Consider the following 23,388-nt stretch of genomic DNA (forward strand, 5'->3'; position numbering starts at 1 on the left):
AGAACACTTTTTTTTAAAAAAAACCTGCTTCATGGTATCACATCCATGATCTCTCTCATTTTCAAATGTCCCTCAAAAGCCACACAAGGTTCATTCCAGTTCTACATTTTTAGGGAAAAGGAACACATCATCAAGCAAGAGGGGAATAAAAAGAGGCTTCAATAAACAGTTGACTTTGTGGGACGCTTTTGCCTCTCTTCACCCATTCGACAAATATTTGGTCAGTTCCCACTGAGTACACAGCAGTCTTAAGAGCTGTGGGAAACACAGCTCTTCCTCGAGTTGCCTTCAGAGAAAAAGAATTAAAAATGAAAAAGAGAAAGAAAGAGGAGGGGAAAAAGGCAAGCACCTCAGAGAGACTGCGAACACAAATTTGACCAGACGTGAGAAATGATTCTTTGGGCTCTGGTTTCACCTGGAAACAAAGACCCAACTGCCCACAGTAACGACTTTCTCATTTCCCAGATGCCAAAGCGAACTCCTTTCGCCCCCGCCCCGTTCTATGGTACCTTCAATCCTTTCACAGAGCTTATGCAGAGAGTGCATAGGGCAGGCCTCGCACAGCTTAATCTGGGTCTTGGCGCTCTGCAGGGCAGCCGCGGTGCTGAAGGCCTGTCTCAGAGTCAGCATGACCTCATCCACCTACGAGAAGGAACATAACACAGGTCTCTAAAAAAGTGTGCCTTCACAGCAACACATTAAAAGCCCAGCAGCAACAATGAGACTTTGTGGATGCAAACTAAATAATCAATAATGGAATCTGGTGACTACAGAGCAAGTAGAGAGAAAATATCAACTGTAAAGTTTGACCTTCAATTATACTATCCCTGAAAGCTGGACAGAGGAAGACCTTTTTCGTGTGTGTAACACTGGGTACTTGGAGGCTAGTTTTAGATCCCACTAAGTGTGACGCCTTCACTGACGGTTTGACTGACAGTCAGTTGGATCTTTGTTCCATTAAGTAGTCTGTCTGCTGTAAGGACCTATTTAGCCAGAGTGCTTCCATCCGGTTAAACAATAACTTTGTTGTTTAAAACTTAAACTGTCCCTGCCCTCCTTCCCCCAGGGGACTTACTTAAAAAAAAGTCCCAGAAACCAGTCCCAGGTAACAAAGCCCGAATACAAGGATGGGTCAGGCCAGGTGGAGACATCTGATCAGTGGGGGTACGCATACTGTCTCCCCGCCCAAGGTGCCAATTCTGACCAAGGTGATAGGCTAGTTCAAAAATCTACTAGGGTAAATTGTAATTCAATTGGTCACTTATGTGTGACCTAACATGACTGTGCAGCTTTCTCTGTGTGTTAACAATTTCATTGGCCACCTGTGCGCAGCCAGGCCCAACCGCATGGCCTTCGTCCTTAAAAGCTAGCCTGTGAAGCAAAGAGGAGTTGCCCTCTCTGTAAGAGGCGCGACCCCGAACGTTAGGTTTGATTCTTGATACTTGGCGCGAAAGAAAGCTTTACTTGACCTTCGCTTTGTATCAATCTCGCTCATTTAGTCACGGACCCATTATTGGGGGAACCTAACATCTGCAATATATAAGGAGCAACAAAATAGGTTCATTGTCCACCTTTGGTAATAGGTATCCTATTTATTTTATCCTTCTGGATCACTTTTAGTGTAAAAACAAAACATGGGTTTAAGCAAAGTTCTGTGGTGGAGGGGAAAGAGTTCAATGTAACGAATGTTGAGGAAGTCAGTGAAGGCTGTCAGTCTTACCTCTCTGTTTGCTAATTTGTCATCATTTCCCTTCTTATGTGCGAAACTAAGAAGTTCTGACATTAGGCTGTCCCACAGCTGGGTCTCACCACTAGGTCAGCAGTTTGAAAACTACCAGCTGGTTTCTCCCTAGCCCTTCCAGTGACTCAATCAAGAAGTGTGAATCTAGCATTCTAGTTTCCTGCTTGCTTCTCTGGGGTCAACTATCAGCTCACACTCCTGCACTGCTAACCCACTTCAGGCCATGTCTCTGTGATGCCATCATCAATGTAAGCTGTGGTTTTGCAGAACGTCTCAAACTTCAGTGCAGAGCTGTGGGGTACCAAGAGCCTCACCCAGCTAGCTTTGATATTGAAAACCACCTTTTAAAAGACTTTCCCCTCCCCCTTCAGCCTGGTTTAAGAATAAGCTATTATTTAAAGGGTTTAATCTACTTTTGCAAGTGAGTGTATGAAGAACCTGGAATGAAAAGCAACTTTATTCTTCTAATATTATTACTAAAAGGAGACATCAAGCAGTAAGCAGCCAGTCATTATCTAGTTACGTTTTACTATGTTTCCAAGTTTTTAAAAGGCTTATGAATAATTTCACACTGTTCCGTAAATAAAAATGGGTTAATCATAAAGTCTGTTCTTTCATGCTATAATTAAAAAATTATAAGATTTCTTGTCCTTTAAAATAAAAGCACTACATGCTTAATGCCTTTAAAGTTTCATTTCATTTGCCTTGTTATATATGTATTCAAAAACAATTTCAATTACTTATGCATATGTTTGCTTCTACCTTCTTGTTTCTCATTTGTTAAAGGCACTGAGGGGATGAGTTATCGGCTTAGCTTGCATATGGATTTGTTATTTAGTAATACTACCTTGTAAAAGACCTCCAGTGAAAATACTGAACTTTCATGTTTTCTTCTCTATTTCTAGATGAAATAAGAGGCCATTTCAACGGTGTCTAATATGTGGCTACCAATTTCTTTCTGACACAAATAGTACTAAATTCTTTATTTGACTTTTATAATATTAAATGTTTTGCTTTTTAGATACATCACTTTTTTTTAGATGGCCTATAAATTCTATCACGGGATCAGATCAACTAAAAGTTCAAATGCAGTATGAGTAACATGTTTCATTCTAGATACAACAACAACAAAAAATCATAGGATTTTTTGTTAAAAGGCTAAAAGTAAAGGAATGCACAAAGATAAATCAATCATATGCAAACAGAAGGCGTGTATTCTTAGCATTACCGTCACGCAAAATTAAATTTCCAGTGAAATCTCATACTTGAGATGGGACAAAGAAAGCCAATTTATGATATTAAGGTAAAAATCCGTAATGAAGATAATGTTCATAAGCATTTATGCACCAAACTTAGGTATTTTATGGCATTTAGGAATAAGCCGAAGAATCACAGAATGTGTAAGGACTTCACAGGATTACCTAGTTTAATTCTCTGGAAAAAATGTAAACTATTAAACCCTATAGAAATAGTGTGTCTCAGAAGCTTGAGACATTTCTTGGATACCAACGTCTACATCTATGGGGTTTTACTTTTTCTTTGTCTATCAGCAGCAACTTCCATTTTTTCCCCACACCTTTTAAACCAATTTTGGAGAATGCAAAAATGGTGTTTTCCACAAATCTCAAGGCTTGTTTAAACCAGATGAAGTCAACTGCCGACAGCTATTTTACAAAGGAAGGAAGGAAGTCATATCGAGCAGCTAAACTTGAAGTGTAACTCTTCAGGACCCATGAAAACACTACGCTGTTCATCACTTCACAGCAATTGTCACAAAGATGGAAAAGAAAATGCTGGGGTATATTCTTTTTGCACAGAGAAGATAAGTCAGCATGTGTGGTTTTCCAATACTTTGTCTTATACAACTGCCAAGCCACATCAGTCATATACCCCTTAGACCTATAATAATTAATTAACTGTTTTGCTCTGTTCCCTATGTCAGCTGCTTGGACCATCCCCTTTTATACAGGAACTCTCATTTAATTTTTCTTCTAGCTTGCACTTCTGACTCCCGCTCTTCAGTTAAGATGCTTACTGATAAAACGAGAATCTACAAGTTTTAAAAGATTCTAGGGAAAGGCCTGCTGTCCTTCAATAACAGTGCCAAAAGGGCAAGTCTGATGGAGCCTCTGTGTGAGAGGAAGACATTCTCAGCCAGGCTGGTCTGTTGTCTTAGTCAGTGGAAAATACAGCATGTTCCCAGACCTTCCACTCTGACTCCCTGTTTCAAAAACTCATTCTACATGTATGAGGAAGAAAAAAAATCCTAAAACCACAAACAAAATAAAAGCTATAAATGAGGTTGCGAATAAGAAGGTTTTATGTAGTTTTCCTCTTAATGCAGGCTACACAGTAATGAGATTCACGGGTACCTAGACAGCACTTGCCCGAAGTTAAGAGTAACGCACTCCCTCACTCAAAATACACTTACCAGGCACCTGCTACTCTAGAAACACTCCTGACCTTGTGGGATTCACAGTCTAGTGAACTAGAAAGCTATGTAAACAAGTAAGAGCGGGGATTAATAGGAACTGTTAAAGACCTAGGTACAATATCTGGCCAGAGCAGTGATAACAGAGTAACTAAAAAAAAAGTCAATTTCTACCAAAAAAAAAAAAAAAAATCCAAAAATACTTCACTAGGATGTGTACAAATCCAAGGTAGAAAAGAAGAAGGGGATTCAAGTCACAGGAAAGCAAGAATGTGAAAAATAGGTGATGAAAACACAGCATTATCTCCTTATTCCACAGCAGGGCAGACCCTGAGACCCACATGGCCACTTTCTCTGCCTGATGATCTAAATGCAGGAGCCCCAGCTCTGGTCTCTCTGACACAGTGGACTCCTGGCTCTGTGCAACCAAGAGTGATGTCAGAGTTTCGACCCCAGCCCCTCCCTTCAATCCTTGATCCCTTGCGAACCTCACATGAACCACTTGAGGCTCCGGTAGCGAACGAAAGGAAAGCTACACCACAGCGATCGCCACACCAGCCTCACTGTCCGGCCTAGGGACCAGCTGAGGAGATGGGATAGCCTGTGTGAGGACGCGGTCCTGAAAGGGAGAGGCATCCCGGGGGGATGCCACACAATCTAGATTTGTCTCTTAACAAGAAGGCATAAAATGGTTCCTGGAAATTTTGTGAGAAATAAAGCTAGAGCAGGACGTGGGAAGTGGACAGATGACAGATTAAGCTAGTGGCAGGGAGACTAGTGAGGACACTAGCGTGGGAGTCTAAGTCGGGAAGATGAATGCCCAGAATCAGGTAGAGAGGGAAAGGAGGAGAAATGGATAGGGAAACTTTGTCTTTGTGTTAACAGGCTCTGGTGAACACATGAATATGGAAGGTGAAGGAGAATGTGTTACAATATCTACACTGGGAAGCTGGGAAAATGGAGATGCTGAGATAAAACACAGAATACAGGATAAGTTTCAGAAAGGGATACAGAACGTGGAAGAATCTACCTTATCGCGGACAGTGGATGAAGGAAGGAGGGAGTGAGGCGTGAGCGGGCAGTGGGACAGCAGATTCTCCTCACCTTCCTTTCTAACTACGTCTCACTTGGTTGGCACTTTCTAGTGCTGGGTCACTGGTTCTCTCGGGCTCTCTCCCCCTGCCTGTGCTCACTGTTTTATGACTTCAGCTGTCATTTACATAATAGCAACTCTCAAATTTCTATCTCGAATCCTGAATTGAAACTACGATACCAAGAACACCTGGATCTCAACATGTGGACTTTTCCTAGGTACGGCTCATTATCTAGCGTGAGAATGAAAGACAAATGGAATTCTCTGGAAGAAACTGTTAGCGACGGGAGTGCTATATTCCCCAGAGGAAACAAGGTGAGACCCAGAGGGCCATAATCAGAAAGTGCCTTTGAATCAATTGACTCCCATTTCGTCATTATTCCTACACTTCCGTATTCCTTCCACGGGGTGAATATGGAAAGCCAAAATTGAGCAGAAATGATGGCACCAAAGAAATGAGAAGAATGCTGCCTGGCTTGTTGACTATGTCTAAGTGGTGTGTGTTTTCCCAGGAGAAATGTTTGTAGGAGGATTATATGCCCGAGGAAATATTTTTCTTCAAAGTATGCTCACGGACCTAAGGGTTGATATTAAAATGGTTAGGAGAGATAATACAAGTAGAAGAAGAAGTAAAAAATTTTAGGGAAGATTATTAAAATACGTTTAGTCACTCACAGGTACTTCTAAGTTTGCCTTAAATATTTCTTCAATTTCAACTGCTGTCATAAAGGGGCAGGTAGAGGGGGTGAGGAGAGGATGCTGGAAAGAAGAACAGACTTTCAAACTCCAAAGAAAGAAAATGAAGGCTAAAATAAGACCATTAAAAAATAATTTTTTTTAAAAATGAGAACAATGGCTAATGAAATAAGGAAAGAAAACAAAATCCCTCTCCGGTCTGCTGATGAAAGAATTTCCTCCTCTAAGATCTTATAATAATTCAGAGAATAAGAGATCAGTGGGTCCTCCCTATCATCTTACATGAGCAATGGAAAAAAAAACCGCTCTTCTCCTATTATTAGTCTTTTCCTACCTTTTAAAAATAGCCCTGATGACATGACTGAATTCCTTAAAGTCAAGAAAGTATCTAGGCTTAAAAATTACCAGGACAATTTGCTTTTCTTTTCTTACTGCTGCTTTAAAAAGCAAGAACCTGTTTCTGGATGCCCTCTTCTTTTTCCATGGGTAGCAGTTCTGCAAGGCTTGGTGTCAGCCGGAGGTATGGGCAGGCTCACGCAGGCGACAATCATGCCACTTACCAGAGACTCGCTGGCACACTGGAACACGTAACAGATATACTGGCCCAGCCCGGGCTCTGCTGACTCCCGACAGATGAAGCCAAAATGGTCAACATGCTTTATACCCTGCAATGGGGAAGGAAGTACAGTGTTTACTGCCATAGGTCCTTCTAATCAGACTATGGAAATCGGCATCAGTCCTACGACACTTTCACGCTTCCATGAATTCCTCCTTCTCAGCCTGGTGACAGGGGGACATAATGTTATAGCAAACTTAGGTGCTGGTCTTTTGACACGTAAAATAAAGAAAAACAGCAACTCAGATTGTTTGTGTCCTGCACACCATGACTCTGGGCTGCAGGAAGAAAAATGTGATGGCATAATTCATTGTCTCTTGTAATAAAATGGCTACTGAGTGTTTGTAAGTAATGGGACTCTCAATTTATCCGTCCTGTTGGACCGAGCAGTCTGATGGGCTATCATAAAACCTGCTCTTGTCTATATGAAGCTCAGAATCAAAATCAGAAAAACTATCACTAATGATGCTCTAATTAAATGGGATGCAACCAACTCCTTAAAATGCGCATTCAACATACTAGAGTATCTGTCTTTACGGAGACATTTAAGGAGCCACAAACATTAGGAAACTAATATATTAAAGAAACGACAGCAGGGCGCCTGGGTGGCTCAGTTGGTTGAGCGACTGCCTTCGGCTCAGGTCATGATCCCAGACTCCCAGGATCGAGTCCTCCATCGGGCTCCCAGCTCCTTGGGGAATCTGCCTCTCCCTGTGACCTTCTCCTCTCTCATGTTCTCGCTCACTCATTCTCTCTCAAATAAATAAATAAAATCTTTAAAAAAATTTTTTTTTAATTTTCTAAATAAAAAAAAAGAAAGAACAGCAGATGTCAATTATCCAAATTTACAAATCACTGTACTTCCTGAACGCCAGCTAAAGAACTTCAGTTACACTTACTAAAAAATTCTGAATCATCTGTGAACTTCAGCCAGGCTGAATACATACATACCAATTAGTTGACGGCACCTTGTCATTTTAATAGAAAGCACGGTGCTTTAAAAAGCCAGGTAGACAAAAAAATTAAAATTGTCTTGGAATTACCTAAATCCCGGTGAAAAGACAATAGGCTTCGGAGTCAGACAGATTTGTGCTTCATTCTTAGGTCAACCCATTACAAGGTATGAGCCATCATGCTAAGTAACGATTTCTGAGGCTTCATTCTCATTAGAAAATGGTAGTAATGGCAACTATCTCGGCAATTTTTCAAATTTACAACTAAGAATTTTCTATCATCGTTACTGGCACATAACTTCGATAAACAGTAACCACTATTCCTGTAATGTGCTCAGTCGAGCCAATGGATATGAATAAAGGAAATCAATTCTGACCAAAAGTAAGAAGTCAGGAGGAACGAGGTTGCCATTCATGAGCTGAAAGTAAGCCTCATCTGGTACAAGTCCTTAGTGATGATAAAATCTCTTTTACTAGCTGAGTACTAAATGGGAAAAATTTGTAGGACCTCATTAGGTCAGGGAGTCCTCAAGCAGTGGCAAAGTTTCCAGGAAAGAAAAACCACTCCCTGATTCCTCACGCTGCCAGGAACACAGTCCTGTAGATTTTGCATAAAGAAATGTTTATTGGCATGCAAATGTTAAAAAGCAGGCCTGTTGCTGGATGTGGTCACACTGTATCAGTTCAAATCTGTGGGAAGAAGTAGTAAGAGCAGGCCAGTGAGCTGCAGAGGTTAACTTGACAATTACTCTGATCAAAGGCCTCAACACAAAGGTTTCATTCTTTTTCTGAACCAGAAGGTTAGGATACAAAGCTTGTTTGTTTGTTTGTTTGTTTGTTTTTTGTTTGTTTGTTTTTTTAGATTGTATTTATTTATTTGACAGATGGAGATCACAAGTAGGCAGAGAGGCAGGCAGAGAGAGAGGGGGAAGCAGACTCCCCGCTGGGCAGAGAGCCCAATGTGGGGCTCGATCCCAGGACCCTGAGATCATGACCTGAGCCAAAGGCAGAGGCTTAACCCACTGAGCCACCCAGATGCCCCTTGTTTGTTTTTTTGTATTTCAAGTTTATTTAGTTAACATATATGGTGAAATTGGTTTCAGGAGTAGAATTCAGTGATTCATCACTTACAAACAACACCCAGTGTTTTAAATTCCTCACAAGTGCCCTCCTGAAGCCCCATCCCCCATTTAGCCCATCCCTCCACCCATCCACCTTCCAGCAACCCTCAGTTTGTTCTCTATCATTAAGAGTCTCTTATGGGGGCGCCTGGGTGGCTCAGTGGGTTAAGCCTCTGCCTTCGGCTCAGGTCATAGTCTCAGGGTCCTGGGATCCAGCCCTGCATTGGGCTCTCTGTTCAGCAGGGAGCCTACTTCCCCCTCTCTCTCTGTCTGCCTGCCTCTCTGCCTACTTGTGATCTGTCTGTCAAACAAAAATAAATAAAACTGGGTGCCTGGGTGGCTCAGTGGGTTAAAGCCTCTGCCTTCAGCTCAGGTCAGGATCTCAGGGTCCAGGGATCGAGCCCCGCATTGGGCTCTCTGCCCAGCGGGGAGTCTGCTTCCCCCTCTCTCTCTGCCTGCCTCTCTGCCTACTTGTGATCTGTCTGTCAAATAAATAAATAAAAATCTTTAAAATTAAATAAATAAATAAATAAATAAGATTTATTTTAAAAAAAAAAAGGAGTCTCTTATGGTTTTCTTCTCTGTCTCCCTTTTTTTTTTCACCATTCCCCAATGTTCATCAGTTTTTTTCTTAAATTCCACATATGAGTGAAATCATACGCTATTTGTCTTTCTCAGATTAACTTATTTCACTTAGCCTAATATACTCTAGCTCTACCCATGTTATTGGAAATGGCAAGATTTCATTCTTTTTCATGGCTAATATTCCTGTATGTGTATGTCTGTGTGTGTGTCTGTGTGTGTGTACATGTGTGTGAATAGCACACCTTCTTTATTCATTCATCAGTTGATGGCATTTGGGTGCTTTCCATAGTTTGGCTATTGGAGATAATGCTGCTATAAACAATGGGATGCATGTGCCCTTCCAAATTAGTATTTTGTATCCGTTGGGTAAATACCTAGTAGTGCAATTGCTGGGTCATAGGGTAGTTCTATTTTTAACTTTTTTAGGAACCTCCATAGTGTTTTCCACAGTGGCTGCACCAGTTTACATTCCCACCAGTAAGGAAAGAGGTTTCTCCTTTCTCTACATCCTCACTTTAAAAAAAGAGGGCAGGGGCGCCTGGGTGGCTCAGTGGGTTAAGCCACTGCTTTTGGCTCAGGTCATGATCTCAGGGTCCTGGGATCGAGTCCTGCATCGGGCTCTCTGCTCAGCAGGGAGCCTGCTTCCTCCTCTCTCTCTCTCTCTCTGCCTGCCTCTATGCCTACTTGTGATCTCTCTCTGTCAAATAAATAAATAAAATCTTTTAAAAAAATAAAAAATAAAAAAAGAGGGCAAAAAGCAAAAATCATGTTTGAATTGCCAGTTTTATATATTTGGCTTGGTTGGTTCTTTTCTTCTTTTTCCCCCACTACTTTGTTTTTTCCCCTTTGGATGTTCAATGAGCAAGGCTGTTTCCTCACTGGGAGGTTTGAGGAATGTGTGGGTGAGGGGCACAGCTTCTTAGGATGACCCTTTGCAGCCTGGTGGGCAGGAACTACACTGGTTTGCACATCACTTTCTCTTCTGTACTTGGCACAAGGTCCCACACATAAAAATGTTCATTCAACATTTATTGAACACCTAAGTACTAAGCTCTATCTTAACATTTTATTCTGATGCCCTATGGGATGATGCCCTACAGAAACACCACAAAATAAAGATGCCTGCCCTCACAAAGCTTATGATCTTGCCGAGACTCCCCAGCAAACAGGTAATTACAACAAGACTCAATAACTACTTTTTCAGTTCAAGTGAATATAATTTTTCTACCCAGCTTCTGGTCCCTTATATAGGAATTTAGAAAATTGTCATTTATCATTCCTATAATCAGATGCTGTGCCTCTCTTAGTTATTACAGTAGAAAGTTTTTATCTTCATGACATAATTTTATGATACCATTAATAGAACAAATACAAAAATATCAGAAGGGAAAAGGCATTAGCTGAGGCTGAGGTGAACAATTACAAAAGGTACAAGAGTTCATCATTTCTGAAAAGCAGAACATCTGAATATTATACCTAGGGCAACACTAACTCTGAAATTTAAAAATAAACAGGCAGACTTCATTTTTTGACATCAAAATAAAGAGGACTTTAGCAAGATTTAGGTCCCTAAAGGTGCCTTTAAGTCACTCACTAGGAAAGAAGTTAATCCTTCTCTATTCCAGAGACTTCCATAGAGGCATCCTTGCATTCTTAACCTTCCCATATTTAGATTTAGATATTCTCTCTACTCCCAACAACTTAAAAAATCCTTCTATGCTTACAATACATTTAGGCGGCTCTAACTTTGGGATAGATATTCTAAATTACTACTGTAGTACTTAGAGGACACTGGTTTATGCCTACTATGACCTTGTAGACGTTGAGCTGTATCAATAATTTCAAAGCATTCAAATACACATTTTGTGAATTAAAAATAAACCAAAGAACAAAAATATACCAACACTTTCTTTTCAAATTTTAGCATTTACATTAAAAGAAGTGGAAAGTGCTAGTTCTCTTTTTACTACCAATTATGGCAAAAAGAGCAAACATGATTCAGTGATACCCACAAGTCCCACTGCCCAAGACTGAGGAACACTAACTGTGAGGTATTTTCAAAAGAACTCACCACCACAAAAATTCCACCAGAGGAGAGAATGTGTTGAAGTGACGTTATGAGGAGAAAGGGTGATTAAAAAGAAGGACCAGCTATTATGATACTGAGGGACCTGGACAGGATTTTGTTACACCAGCAGAGACACAAAGCAGCACTCTTCTTTAAGACAAATCCACTCAAGGGGCGCCTGGTGGCTCAGTGGGTTGAAGCCTCTGCCTTCGGCTCGGGTCATGATCCCAGGGTCCTGGGATCGAGCCCTGCATCGGGCTCTCTGCTCCACGGGGAGCCTGCTTCCTCCCCTCTCTCTCTCTGCCTGCCTCTCTGCCTACTTGTGATTTCTCTCTCTCTCTATCAAGAGACAGAGAGATTAAAGATTTTAAATAAAACATTAAAGTTGTTTTGTGGTTAATTTAAAAATAAGATTAAGTTGGTTTCATCAAACATATGACGTACTTTTATACGTACCTGAGAACAAGAAGAGATATCTTTAAAATTCTTTTCAAGCACGACTGATTTAGTGTCTGGGCTGATAAGGTTAATCTCAAACCGCCCAACCTTAAAATAAAAACATTCCAGTTAATTTCAACTCGCAAGGACCTAAGGTCTTACTTTATGATTATATATCCAACTAGTAATATAGATTCAATTGCTATACATGTTCTTCAACAACCAATGTGCTTCAACATCTTAATTGATCTTAATTTATAAGATCTTAATTTATAAGATCTAAGAAACCATTCTGTTCATTCAACACGATCATCTTTTTAAAAACATGCTCCCTTTCTTCAAGATCTCTAAAAACACCAATTACTTAACCATCACTTATAATCATACTTCCTCCCAAATGGTCAACAAAAACATAATATTTGCAGTTGAGCACATTAAACTTTTTAAAAATCCACAGCCAGGGAAATTAACATCTGTGGCAAGCTAGGAAAATGAATACCTCTGAGAGCCTCAAAAAGAGAGGCAGCTCAGTCAGTGTATCACCCAAGAAAAGCCTATGGATACTTTCATTACATGCCTAGAGTTATCAAAAGCAAAACAGGACAAAACAAAAGAACCCACAGACTTCTGATAAGCAAGTATTACACACTGGGACTGTTTATCAAGGTACGCTGTGGAATTTCCTACTCAAGTCTCTTTACCATAGGATAAAAGGACGGTCCCTCTTTTTTTTCCCCCCCCCAAGAAAACTCAGACCTTACAAGCTGAGGACTTAAAGAACTTCTCCAAAGCACTGTTTTGACTTAAGTTCTTTAAGGTGGAACCTGACATTTTCTGTATCTTGTACAAACTCAAAAACTACTTTTTAAATTAAGATGCCTCTTTTCAACCTACAATACAGCTTGTACGCCATTATTTTGGCAACGGATCCTGTAAGTTGTCAGGCTCAGGGTGTTTCTTTAACTTTCTTCTTTTTGTGGAACAGCATCTGAAAATACACTCCGGAGTCTCTAGACTTTTCCTTCTCTAAAGAAAACTTTCTCTTTGTCCTCCATGCCTATCACACTTTCCCAGATTATTCACATCTTTAAATCCTCTGCAAGGCACAACATCTATTTAGACATCTAGACACAACACACATCTATTTAAGAATCAAACCAAGGCAAATGCTGGTGATAGGGTAATCTATTTAATCGCTTCTTTCTCCATATCTCCGCGCCCTGTTCCCCCACTTGCTAAAAATCCACACTCCGTGTCTGCCTCTGGGTCCTTCCCTGCTTTCCTTTGCTCTTCTCTCCATCTGCCTGCCCTGCTCGCCTTGGCCCGGGTTGGGGGCGGGGGGGGGGGGGGGGGGGCGGGGAGGGCGCGGGACCCGTGCAGAGCGCGCGATGGGATGGGGAGGGGCCGGCGCCGGCTGCAACTAACTAGCAAATCCTGCGCACTTGGAAACCAGCCCCGCCAGCGCCCCGCCTGGCAGCACCTGGAACAGCATGGTCCTGTTCTTCTCCGAATCCGAGGGCTGCACGTGACTCGGCGCGCTGGCGTGTCTCCTTCGCGGCAGTGGTTTTTGGCTGTTCTCGTGAACTTTCTTTTGCAAGACTCCGGTGACGCTGCTGCACCGAGACCGGAACTCCTGCTGTTCATCAAAGCCAGAATCTTCCAAAATCCGCTCTGGGAAGCCAGCTCGAGAGCTGGGCAGGCCCGGCTGGCTGGCTGTGGCGGGTAAGGTTGGCAGGATGTCAGGGACGCCATCCCCTTCCTCGGCCAGGATGTCGGCGGCTGGGCAGGGGGCGGTGGCCTCGAAGACCCCCGGGTCCTCCCCCGCGTCCGCACCGCGCTGCTCGCCCTGGATCTTCAGGCGCTGCTGCTCGTGCAGGCTGAACTTCTCGATGCAGTCGTCGATGAGGCTGGAAGGGGCCTTCTTGTGGGTCACCGTCACCTTCCCGCAGTACAGGACTTCGAACTTCTGCGAGTTGTAAAAGGCATCCTCGTTGTCTTTGCTGGCTTTGGCATCCTCTTTCATGGCAGCTTTCGATAACTGCCTTATACTGCTGATCACATCGGGAACCTGGGAAAATTGAAATTCCGCATTTCAGTTGAATGTTTAGAGATAATTTAGAGATAAATATTTAGAGATAAACTTGCTGCTATCACACAGAATGCATTCTCATCCTAAATGATAACATACAGAAAGTAAGAGTCAACTCCATGTAGGATAAAGGATAAACGTAAGTTACACTGCCAGACATAAATGACTTAAAAGTTAAGATAGAAATTTAATGTAAGTATTATACTTCCCCATTTTAAATGCAATGGTTTCCCGAAAACAAAACTGTGGGCTAAATAGGCCACTGCCAACTTTTAATAAATCATAATACATCCTTTCAGTACTTTGAAGAGTTGTTGTAAGGGGTCAGATGTCTTTTAAAAAAATTAAGATTAAAAAAAGTATATGCTAACACATATCAACCAGGACTGAAAAAAATAAATAAATGCAACAGATAAATAAAAGTTATGATAAGTGTCAGCTGAAAGGAACCAAAGTTTCAACAACAAGGATACAATAAACTTTCTGGATAAAGAGAATAAGATCCAGACACTCCTCATCTGCATTAGCCTTCAGAAAAAATGCAAATGATGGGGCGCCTGGGTGGCTCAGTGGGTTAAGCCGCTGCCTGGGATCGAGCCCCGCATTGGGCTCTCTGCTCAGCGGGGAGCCTGCTTCCTCCTCTCTTTCTGCCTGCTTCTCTGTCTGCTTGTGATCTCTTTCTCTGTCAAATAAATAAATTAAATCTTTAAAAAAAAAAAGAAAAAGAAAAGAAAAAATGCAAATGAAAACCATAGTAAGATACCATTATACACCTGTTAGAATGGCTAACATCAAGAAGACAAAGGCCTGCTGGGATATGGAGCAACTGGAACTTCCATACATGGTATATGCAGAGATATGAAATGGCAAAACCACTTTAGAAAATCTTTTGGGAGTTTCTCACGAGGTGAGCATAGACCTATCTCATAACCCAGCAATTCCACCCCTAGAGATTTGCTAACGGCCCTGAAAACATATGTCCGCACAAAAGCTAGTCCACAAATATTCCCAGAAGCCTGAGTCACAATACTCAAAACAACCAACACAAATATTCATCAACACATAAATACTCACTAAACATCAGGGAAATGCAGATCAAAACCACAATGAGATATATCATCTTACCAAATAGTTATCATCAAAAAAAGACCAGAAGTAAGTACTGGCAAAAATGTAGAGAAAAGGGAATCCCCATGTTGTGTCAGTGGGAACGCAAACTGGTGCACTTACTATGGGAAACAGTATGGCGTTAACTCAAACTATTAAAAACAGAACTATGATATGATCCAGCAATTCCACTTCTGGGTACATATCCAAAGGAAGCAAAATTACTATCTCAAAAAAGGTATCTGCTCCCTACTATTCACTGCAATATTGTTAACAATAGCCAAGACATGGAAACAACCTCAGTGTCCCTCCACAATGAACAGATAAAAAATATACAGATATACATAAGTGTACAATGCAATATTATTTAGTCATAAAAAAGGGAACCTGCTTTTTGCAACAACATGAATAGACCTCAAGAGCATCAGGCTAATTGAAATAAGTCAGAGAAAGGCCAATACTGCGTGACCTCAGTTATATGTAGAATTTTTAAAAACTGAACTCATAGATGGAGAAAACAGATCGGTGGTTGCCGGGGGCAAAGGAGGTGAAGGGGCTTCTGGAAATTGTCAAAAGGTACAAACTTCTAGTTATAAGTTAAGTTCTGGGACTTCATATACAGCATGGTGGCTTTAATTAATAATACTATATTGTTATTAGTTGCTAAGCAAATAGAATTAAATTAATTGAAAGTTGCTAAGAAGTAGATCTTAAAAGCTCTCATCACAAGAAAAATACCTGTAACTATGTGAGGTGAGTGATGTTCAACTGATTTTATCAATCATTTCCCAATATGTACACGTATCAAATCATTATATTGTACACCTTGACCTAATACAACCTTGAATGTCAATTCTATCTCAATAAAACTGAAGGAAAGATCAGACAAACAAAATGTGGTACATTCATAGAAGAAAATACAAATAATCATTTCTCACTTGGCTTACTACATGAACCTTTTAACTAGTGTCCCTTGCCTCCTTCAATCTACTCTCAAAAGCCAGAAGGAGCCTTTTTAAACTGAGTTAGAATCCTTAAATGTCATGTTACTTACCTGTAAATCCTCCAAGCTGCCCATTTCGTTAAGAATAAAAGATCCTTACAATACCCTAAGGACCCATGCCATCTGCATTCGACATGTGTATATAAGCACCACGGCTCCATGTCTTCTATACGACCTCTAGTCAACTTTGATTTTCATCTTGTCATCCTAACTCCACTTCCTATGACTTTACTCCTAAACTCCCTCTCACTCTATTGCAGCCACACTGGCCTCCAAGCTATTCCTGGAACATGCCCCCACTCTTCTCCCTCAAGGGCTCTGAGCTCCACGCTCCTCTCCCAGTTCACTGCATGGCTCACTCCCTCATCTCATTCAATCCATGTTCTAAGGCCACCTTGTAAGGCAGCAAGCACTCCCCACCCCAAAACACACACATAGCCAACATGCCCTGGGTTTTTTCCCTGCTTCATAACTCTCTACCAGCACTTACCTCTTTTAACATCTTGTATAATTTATTTGCCAGAAAGTAGGCCCTAGGAGGGCAGGGATTTCTGTCTTTTGTGTTTTATTTTGTTTTCATTTTTTCCTTGTATCCCAGAACCTAGAATGATTCCTGGTACAAAGTACATGCTTACGTTGGCCAAAAGAAAAAAAAAAAAAAAATGGGGGGTAGGGGCTAATCCTTATCTTTAGAAAAAAGATTATATTCAGGGTTGTTTTACATTTAGGCATATATGGTATATCTTCAAATCTTCTAGCATCAATTCTGAAGTGGGAACTTCTCTTTCTCATAATTATTTGAGATATACTGCCGGAACACTCACAGTTCAAAATCATAAGAATTTCAGCTTGCTGGTTAAGTACTTCGTATGAAAGAATAAAGTCCAAATGCTGTAGTTTCAAGGACTACCCTGAACACCTGACCTGTCTCGGGAAAGAAGTCAGCTGTTTTTACTAACCCATGACGAGCAAACTTAGCCCTCTGTCACTTGTTTATTTATTTAGCCTTAGTATCTGACAAGGGCCAAAGCTAAGGAGGGTGAGCTACATATGCAACCCTGCTAAAAGCAAAATGATTCTGGGGCTCTTGGGTGGCTCAGCTGGTTAAGCGTCTACCTTCAGCTCTGGTTCTGATCCCAGGGTCCTGAGATCAAGCCCTATGTTTGGCTCTCTGTTCAGCAGGGAGTCCACTTCTCCCTCTCTCTCTCTCTCTCTCTGTCAAATAAATAAACAAAATCCTTTAAAAAAAAAAAAAAAGGCAAATGATTCTAGTGGCTGTTAGGCAAAACCCTAAAAGAGATGGATGCCTTCCCCTCACTAACCTTATTTCATGAAATACTTTTCCATCTAATTTTGCAACCCAAGTTTTCCTTAATTTCCAAAGTGTCTCTGTAGACTGAAGAAGCATTATCTGTAGGATATTTTTTTGAACCTGCAGAATTTTGCTCTTGTTATAAATATGCAAACTATTATTAGAGTTATATTCTATCATCGAGACTACAAAGTTAATTCAACCTTCCCTGTGTCAGTCCCTCTCTATTCCACGTTTGTATACTTTACCTAGATTGAGAGCTCTCCTACATGAGGAACTGATTAGGCGCTGAATTTCTAGAGTCTTACTGACACCTCCTGTGACCACAGGCAAAGGCTTAATACCTCAGTGTAATTCAGTTAATGACCCAGTTTACATAAGCAAAGCTTATCATCTTGCCTCAGCTGGGCTGGTCATTTCATCTTCCAATAATCTGAGTTGTTAATTGCACCATGATACCCGCCCTCAGGTCACGACCGTCAACAGCTTTCAGTGACCCGGGATGCAGAGGGGTTCCACCTGCAGAACTGCAACCTCCGGCTCTGTTTCTGAGTGTCATTACGGGGAAAGCACACATAAACCATTACACAGCCCCTGCCCCCACATCCAGAGCCCACACCAGGAGAGAGACACTGATAAAGTAAGGTCAGTAAAATATCCATAGTGGGAAAATGAGTTATAAGAGAAACGTGAGAACCTATGAGGCATTTCATTTGAGGGGCCAATCAGAAGAAACACAAGAAAAACAAAACTTGGGCCAGTACTTGCACATACATGTGATATTTTGGGAAAATGGCATTGTCCCCTAGTGTCAGTGTTAACTGACACATTTATATATACATTTCTATGTTTTTTGAATGAATTTGAGTCTTTATATGTACTGCATCTTTCAACATCTCTTTTCTCTCCCTCTACTATTAGACTGTAAACTCTTTTTTTTTTTTTTTTTAAAGATTTTATCGGGGCACCTGGGTGGCTCAGTGGGTTGAGCCTCTGCCTTCGGCTCAGGTTGTGATCTCGGGGTCCTGGAATGGAGCCCTGCGTCAGGCTCTCTGCTCTGCAGGGAGCCTCCTTCCCCACCTCTCCTCTCCGTCTGCCTCTCTGCCTACTTGTGACCTTTATAGATAAAGTCTATTTATTTATTTGACAGAGAAAGAGCGAGAGCATGAGAGAGCAAGCAGGGGGAGCGACAGGCAGAGGGAGAGGCAGATGCCCTGCTGTGAGCAAAGAGCCTGATGAGATGCAGGGCTTGATCCCAGGAACCCTGGAATCTTGATGTGAGCCAAAGGCAGATGCTTACCGGACTGAGCCCCTCAGGAGCCCCCATACCACGAACTCTTAAGTGGAGGACTGACTGGTGGGGATTTTGTCCTTACTAGAGCTCTTCCAACCGCTGGGAAAGTATTCTGTTCTCAGAAGAAACTGAGTGACTACTGTCAGGAAACAGAAGTATAAATGGCACGTTTGATACAGGTTTAGAAAATTCCTGTTACTAACTTGAGATCTGGCATCCCCCCACAGACGGAAAGCCACAAGTTTTCCCTCTGCTCAGTGCTCACGCAGCCAGGAAGTGAGTGTTCGTGTGAGGAATGTCTCTCCAGATGCCACGGAGCACCTCAAACTACACCCTCTAGGTGCAGAATCTAGTTAGTCATACTCCAGCTAGGGATAACGTCAGGGCTCAGAATCTGATTATGTCATATGGTAATGGCAAGTAAAGGCAAAGTTTTTGTTGTTGTTTTTAACGATTTTATTTATTTACTCACTTAACTTATCAGAGAGAGCGCCCAAGCAGGGGGAGCAGCAGGCAGAGGGAGAAGGAGAAGCTGACTCTCTGCTGAGCAGAGAGCCCGATATGGGACTCCATCCCAGGGCAGTGGGATCATGACCTGAGCCGGAGGCAGACACCTAACCCGCTGAGCCACCCAGGCGTCCCTAAAGGCAAGGTTTTTATTCTGTAGCAGCACATAATCTTGAACACAAAACAACAATGATGAAAAAGACTCTACCAAATAGAAACTGAGAGATTTGTATTCCGTCCCCAGCTCTGCCGGGATTTTGTGCTATTCTGCATCCTAGAGCTTCCTCACCAGTCGAAGGGGGGAAGGGGGGCTGGGAGATGGTCAATAAGACCTCATCTAGACCCAAAGTTCTGTGAGTTTATTTTTGCACCAGCGTCAGTACAGGAGCAAGGAGATGGAAAACTCACGCTAATGTTAAACCAGAAATAATGTAAGTCATTGAAATGATCTATTTTCATTAAGGCACAATAGTCAATTCAAAAAACAATAAATGAAAGGGCTTTTTTCAAATGTCTCATGATATTAAGAGAAAGCACAGTGCCACCTTAAGCCAGTATGCTGTTGTTACACCTTCAGTGACCTCACTAAAGAATTCAGACTCAAATATCAAAAAGCAGACAACAGCAATTCCTCATTCTAGAGGAGGAAAAAAGTTGCTGTTAGATCCCTGGATGTCATGCTGTGGTCTCTCATTAATTATCATAACTAGTCATAATTAATCGTAATTATCAAATATCATAATTCAAGAAATCCAAGTGTAGTATAAAAATTACACTCCACCTGATTTCAAAGGTAAACAAATTCTACAAGGACCACAAGTGATGTTTAAAAATCTGGATAGTAAAAAAGTACTAGATAAAAATACCTTTAGTCAGGAAGCCAGCTGAACGACGTTCTCCAAGAGCAGGGAGTATGCCAAACTGATCAAGTCCTGAGTAATTAGCTTTTTATCACACTTAAGAGGGCCTCTCTCTTTTTAAATAAGCCAGCAGTAATTCTGTTGTATTTGTTAAAGTCCACGCTATCTCTATGCAGCCAATTATGAAAGTTCCCAGGAATAACCGTTATTGCTTCAAAAGTAAAGTATTTCCTGCCTCTGCAATCAGGAAACACACTGATTGTTCAGGACTAAAGAGCAGAAGTTTTAGCTTTCTTTAAAAAGAAACATTTTAAGTTTGATAACCGCTGTCTTATGCTGCTTAACTAATCACAAGGGTCTCAGGTTTGTTAATGATGAAAATAAGAGATTAGAGTATGATATCCTTTTTCCACAAAACATTGGCGAACCTCAGTAAACATTTAAAAATGATGAAAATATGAATATGAAAATGAGCTTAAGAAATAAAACAAAAAAACAACTGGGTAAATTCTTTTAAAATTCTTTTAATTCCTTGACTCATTATTGATCATTTTATAATAGTTATAGTAGGCACAGAAAAATTTAGATAAGTATGAAAAAGAGGGGGAAAGAATTTTTTAAAAGTTGAGAAAAAAACACTAGCAAACATTTGAAGTAAGCCGAAAAGGCTGCCTAATGAAAAGAACTAACGATTTAAACTAGTCTCAGTTCAAGAGAGACAGTATAGAAAAGAAACACATTTGCTTTAAAAATAAGATGTGCCTTTAGGAAGAAAGCACATTTCCCTTCTAAGTATGTTATATTTACAGTATTAAGGGGCACCCGGCTGGCTCAGAGGGAAGAACATGCAATGCTTGATCTCAGGGTTGTGAGTTCAAGTCCCACGCTGGATACAGAGGTTACTTAAATAAATAAAACTAAAAATAAAAGAAGGTCAGCTTTGCATTTTGAGAAAAAAACAAATTTGGTCATTTAATGTTATAATTTCCATTTGGCTTTCAAAATCTCCTCTTCAACAAATGGAAAGCGATCAGAAGGTATGTCCATGCCATGAAATCACTTAGGTTAAAGAAACACTCCCCATTACCTGAGGGCACAAAAGGTTTTTCCAGGACCCGATACTTTTGAAGCATGGTCTGTGTTGTCGTTTCTTTAAGGTGAGATTATCTGACAATCTCAATAAGAAATAAAACTGATTTTTTAAAACCATCTTAATTTTATCTGAAAGTGCTTCAGCAATTCTTTGTATTCAGTTAAAATATAAATTATTATTTTTTTTAAGATTTTATTTATTTATTTGACAGAGACCACAAGTAGGCAGAGAGGCAGGCAGAGCGAGAGGAGGGGAAGCAGGCTCCCTGCTGAGCAAGAGCCCGATGTGGGGCTCGATCCCAGGACCCTGCGATCATGACCTGAGCTGAAGGCAGAGGCTTTGACCCACTGAGCCACCCAGGTGCCCCTAAATTATTATTTTAAGGGAAATTTTGCACAGTAAAAAGAGGCCTGATTATCACTAGATCTAGATTCAAAATCACTAGAGTAACGCAGGATTTTAAAATCACATAATTTTAAATCTAAAGGTGCCCTAACAGAATCACTGATCCCCACTATCATGTTTGTTTTTTTTTTAAGATTTTTTATTTATTTATTTGACAGAGAGAAATCACAAGTAGATGGAGAGGCAGGCAGAGAGAGAGAAGGAAGCAGGCTCCCTGCCGAGCAGAGAGCCCGATGCGGGACTCGATCCCAGGACCCTGAGATCATGACCCGAGCCGAAGGCAGCGGCTTAACCCACTGAGCCACCCAGGCGCCCGCCACTATCTTGTTTTATAGATGTGGAAGCAAACTACTTACAACAAAAGTTATACCAATAAAGAACAACAGGATGAGATTACAGAATGGAGACTATTTAAAGCCAAAGAAAGCAGAATATCTCTGTGACTTAACACGACAGTCATCCAAGTTGTTTGGTTTTTGAGCCACATAGGCTCGAGTCAAGACAGTTTCCTCTCAGACCAGACTTTACTCCTTAGATATTCTTAGCCACTTTGCTCCAAACTCCTTTCTGGCTCAGCTTTTCTCTAAGTGCAATTTCTTGGTGGTCTCTGAGTTAGCTCAAGCATCAAAGAGGGAAATTCTTAAAACCCTTCTGCTAAATTCTCCCCTCCCATTCTGTCTCCCTGCTTCCGTCACCGAATACCGTTGCTGGAAGACAGGGCTTGTGCTTTTATCACTGTTCCAAATTTACAAATGTCCTCAATAGCGGCTGCGTTTGTGCTGGAGGGAAACAGCACGACAAGACAGAAGATAGGGTAGGGGGTAAGAATTGAGATGGTGGAAGATTGGTAAGGGCAGTCCTTTCAAAGCCCCTTTCAAAAAGTTAAATCATGGGACGCGTGAGTGGCTCAGTTGGTTGAGCCTCTGCCTTCCCGCCCAGGTCATGATCCCAGGGTCCTGGGACTGAGTCCCTCATTGGTCTCCTTGCTCAGCTGGGAGCCTGCTTCTCACTCTGCAAGCTGTTCCCCCTGCTTGTGGTCTCTGTCTCTCTGGCAAATAAATATATAAAATTAAAAAAAAAAAAAAAGTTAAGTCATTACTGAACTGTGGATTTGTCCCTAGTGTGGTATATTAGAAAGTACATAACATGAAGTTAGAGGGCTTGAGTTTAAAGCTCCATTCCAATATCTATTATTATCTGTAGTAAAGACACTATACATCTTTCTCAGACTTTTGTTTTCCCCTCATCTGTAAAATAGGAATCGCAATGTTGATTTCAGAGATCAAGTGGGAAAATTCAATGTGAAAATGTGCCTGACCCAGCCCTTGGACAATGAAAGCATTCTATAATGTTTAATGAAATCTACAATGCAAGCAGGATTTATACTGTAAAGAGATGGAAGAAGTGGGGAGCTGCTGATAAATTTTATGTATACACACACACACACACACACATTGCCTTCACGAAGTTTAAATTGCAGTGGAGGGATATAATAACTAAGTAAAATATAAAGGTTTCTAGATAGTGAAAATGGCCAAGGAGAAAAACAGTGCAGGGAAAGGGGACCAAAAAAACTTGGAAGGGGAGGCAGAATAGTTGTAATTTCAGTGAAAGGACTCTCTATAAAATATTTGAGTAAAAACCTGAAGTCAGCAAGGAGGTGAGCCGTACCAATATCTAGGGGAGGAACATTCCAGGCAGACAGAACACCAAGTACAAAGGCCCTGACGGAGAAATGTGCCTGGCGTGTTCAGGGAATGGAGAGGAGCCAGTGTGGCTGGATGGGAGGGAGATTATCAAAGAGGCCACTGTGGGGAACAGGAGGCATGTCAATCATGCAGGGCCCTGAGAGGACTTTGGCTTCCACACTTGGTGAGACAGAAAGACACTGTAGGGTGCTGAGTTAGAGGTTTAAAGGCTCCCATTGCTCTTGTATGGAGAAGAGATGGCCAGGGTGGTAAGCAGGAGCCACTGTC

The 23,388-nt window shown here is 41.3% G+C and overlaps 1 protein-coding gene across 6 annotated transcripts in view; it reads right to left on the bottom strand.

Annotated features, from left to right (window-relative positions):
- Window positions 1-23,388, bottom strand: part of TBC1D4 (TBC1 domain family member 4) — a 192,459-nt gene that overhangs the window by 57,354 nt on the left and 111,717 nt on the right. For 5 of the 6 annotated variants that reach the window (XM_082701236.1, XM_082701237.1, XM_082701238.1 and 2 more), the window contains exons 2-5: window positions 13,223-13,810; window positions 11,761-11,850; window positions 6,522-6,626; window positions 510-642 (exon numbers count right to left, since the gene is read on the bottom strand). In XM_082701236.1, coding sequence (XP_082557362.1) covers window positions 510-642; window positions 6,522-6,626; window positions 11,761-11,850; window positions 13,223-13,810 — 916 coding nt within the window. Of the gene's footprint in view, window positions 1-509; window positions 643-6,521; window positions 6,627-11,760; window positions 11,851-13,222; window positions 13,811-19,920; window positions 20,089-23,388 lie in introns of those variants that run through there. The other variant, XM_082701241.1, reaches the window with a different exon arrangement.

The sequence above is a fragment of the Mustela nivalis genome (assembly GCF_964662115.1).
Source record: "Mustela nivalis genome assembly, chromosome: 15".
Lineage (NCBI taxonomy): Eukaryota > Metazoa > Chordata > Mammalia > Carnivora > Mustelidae > Mustela > Mustela nivalis.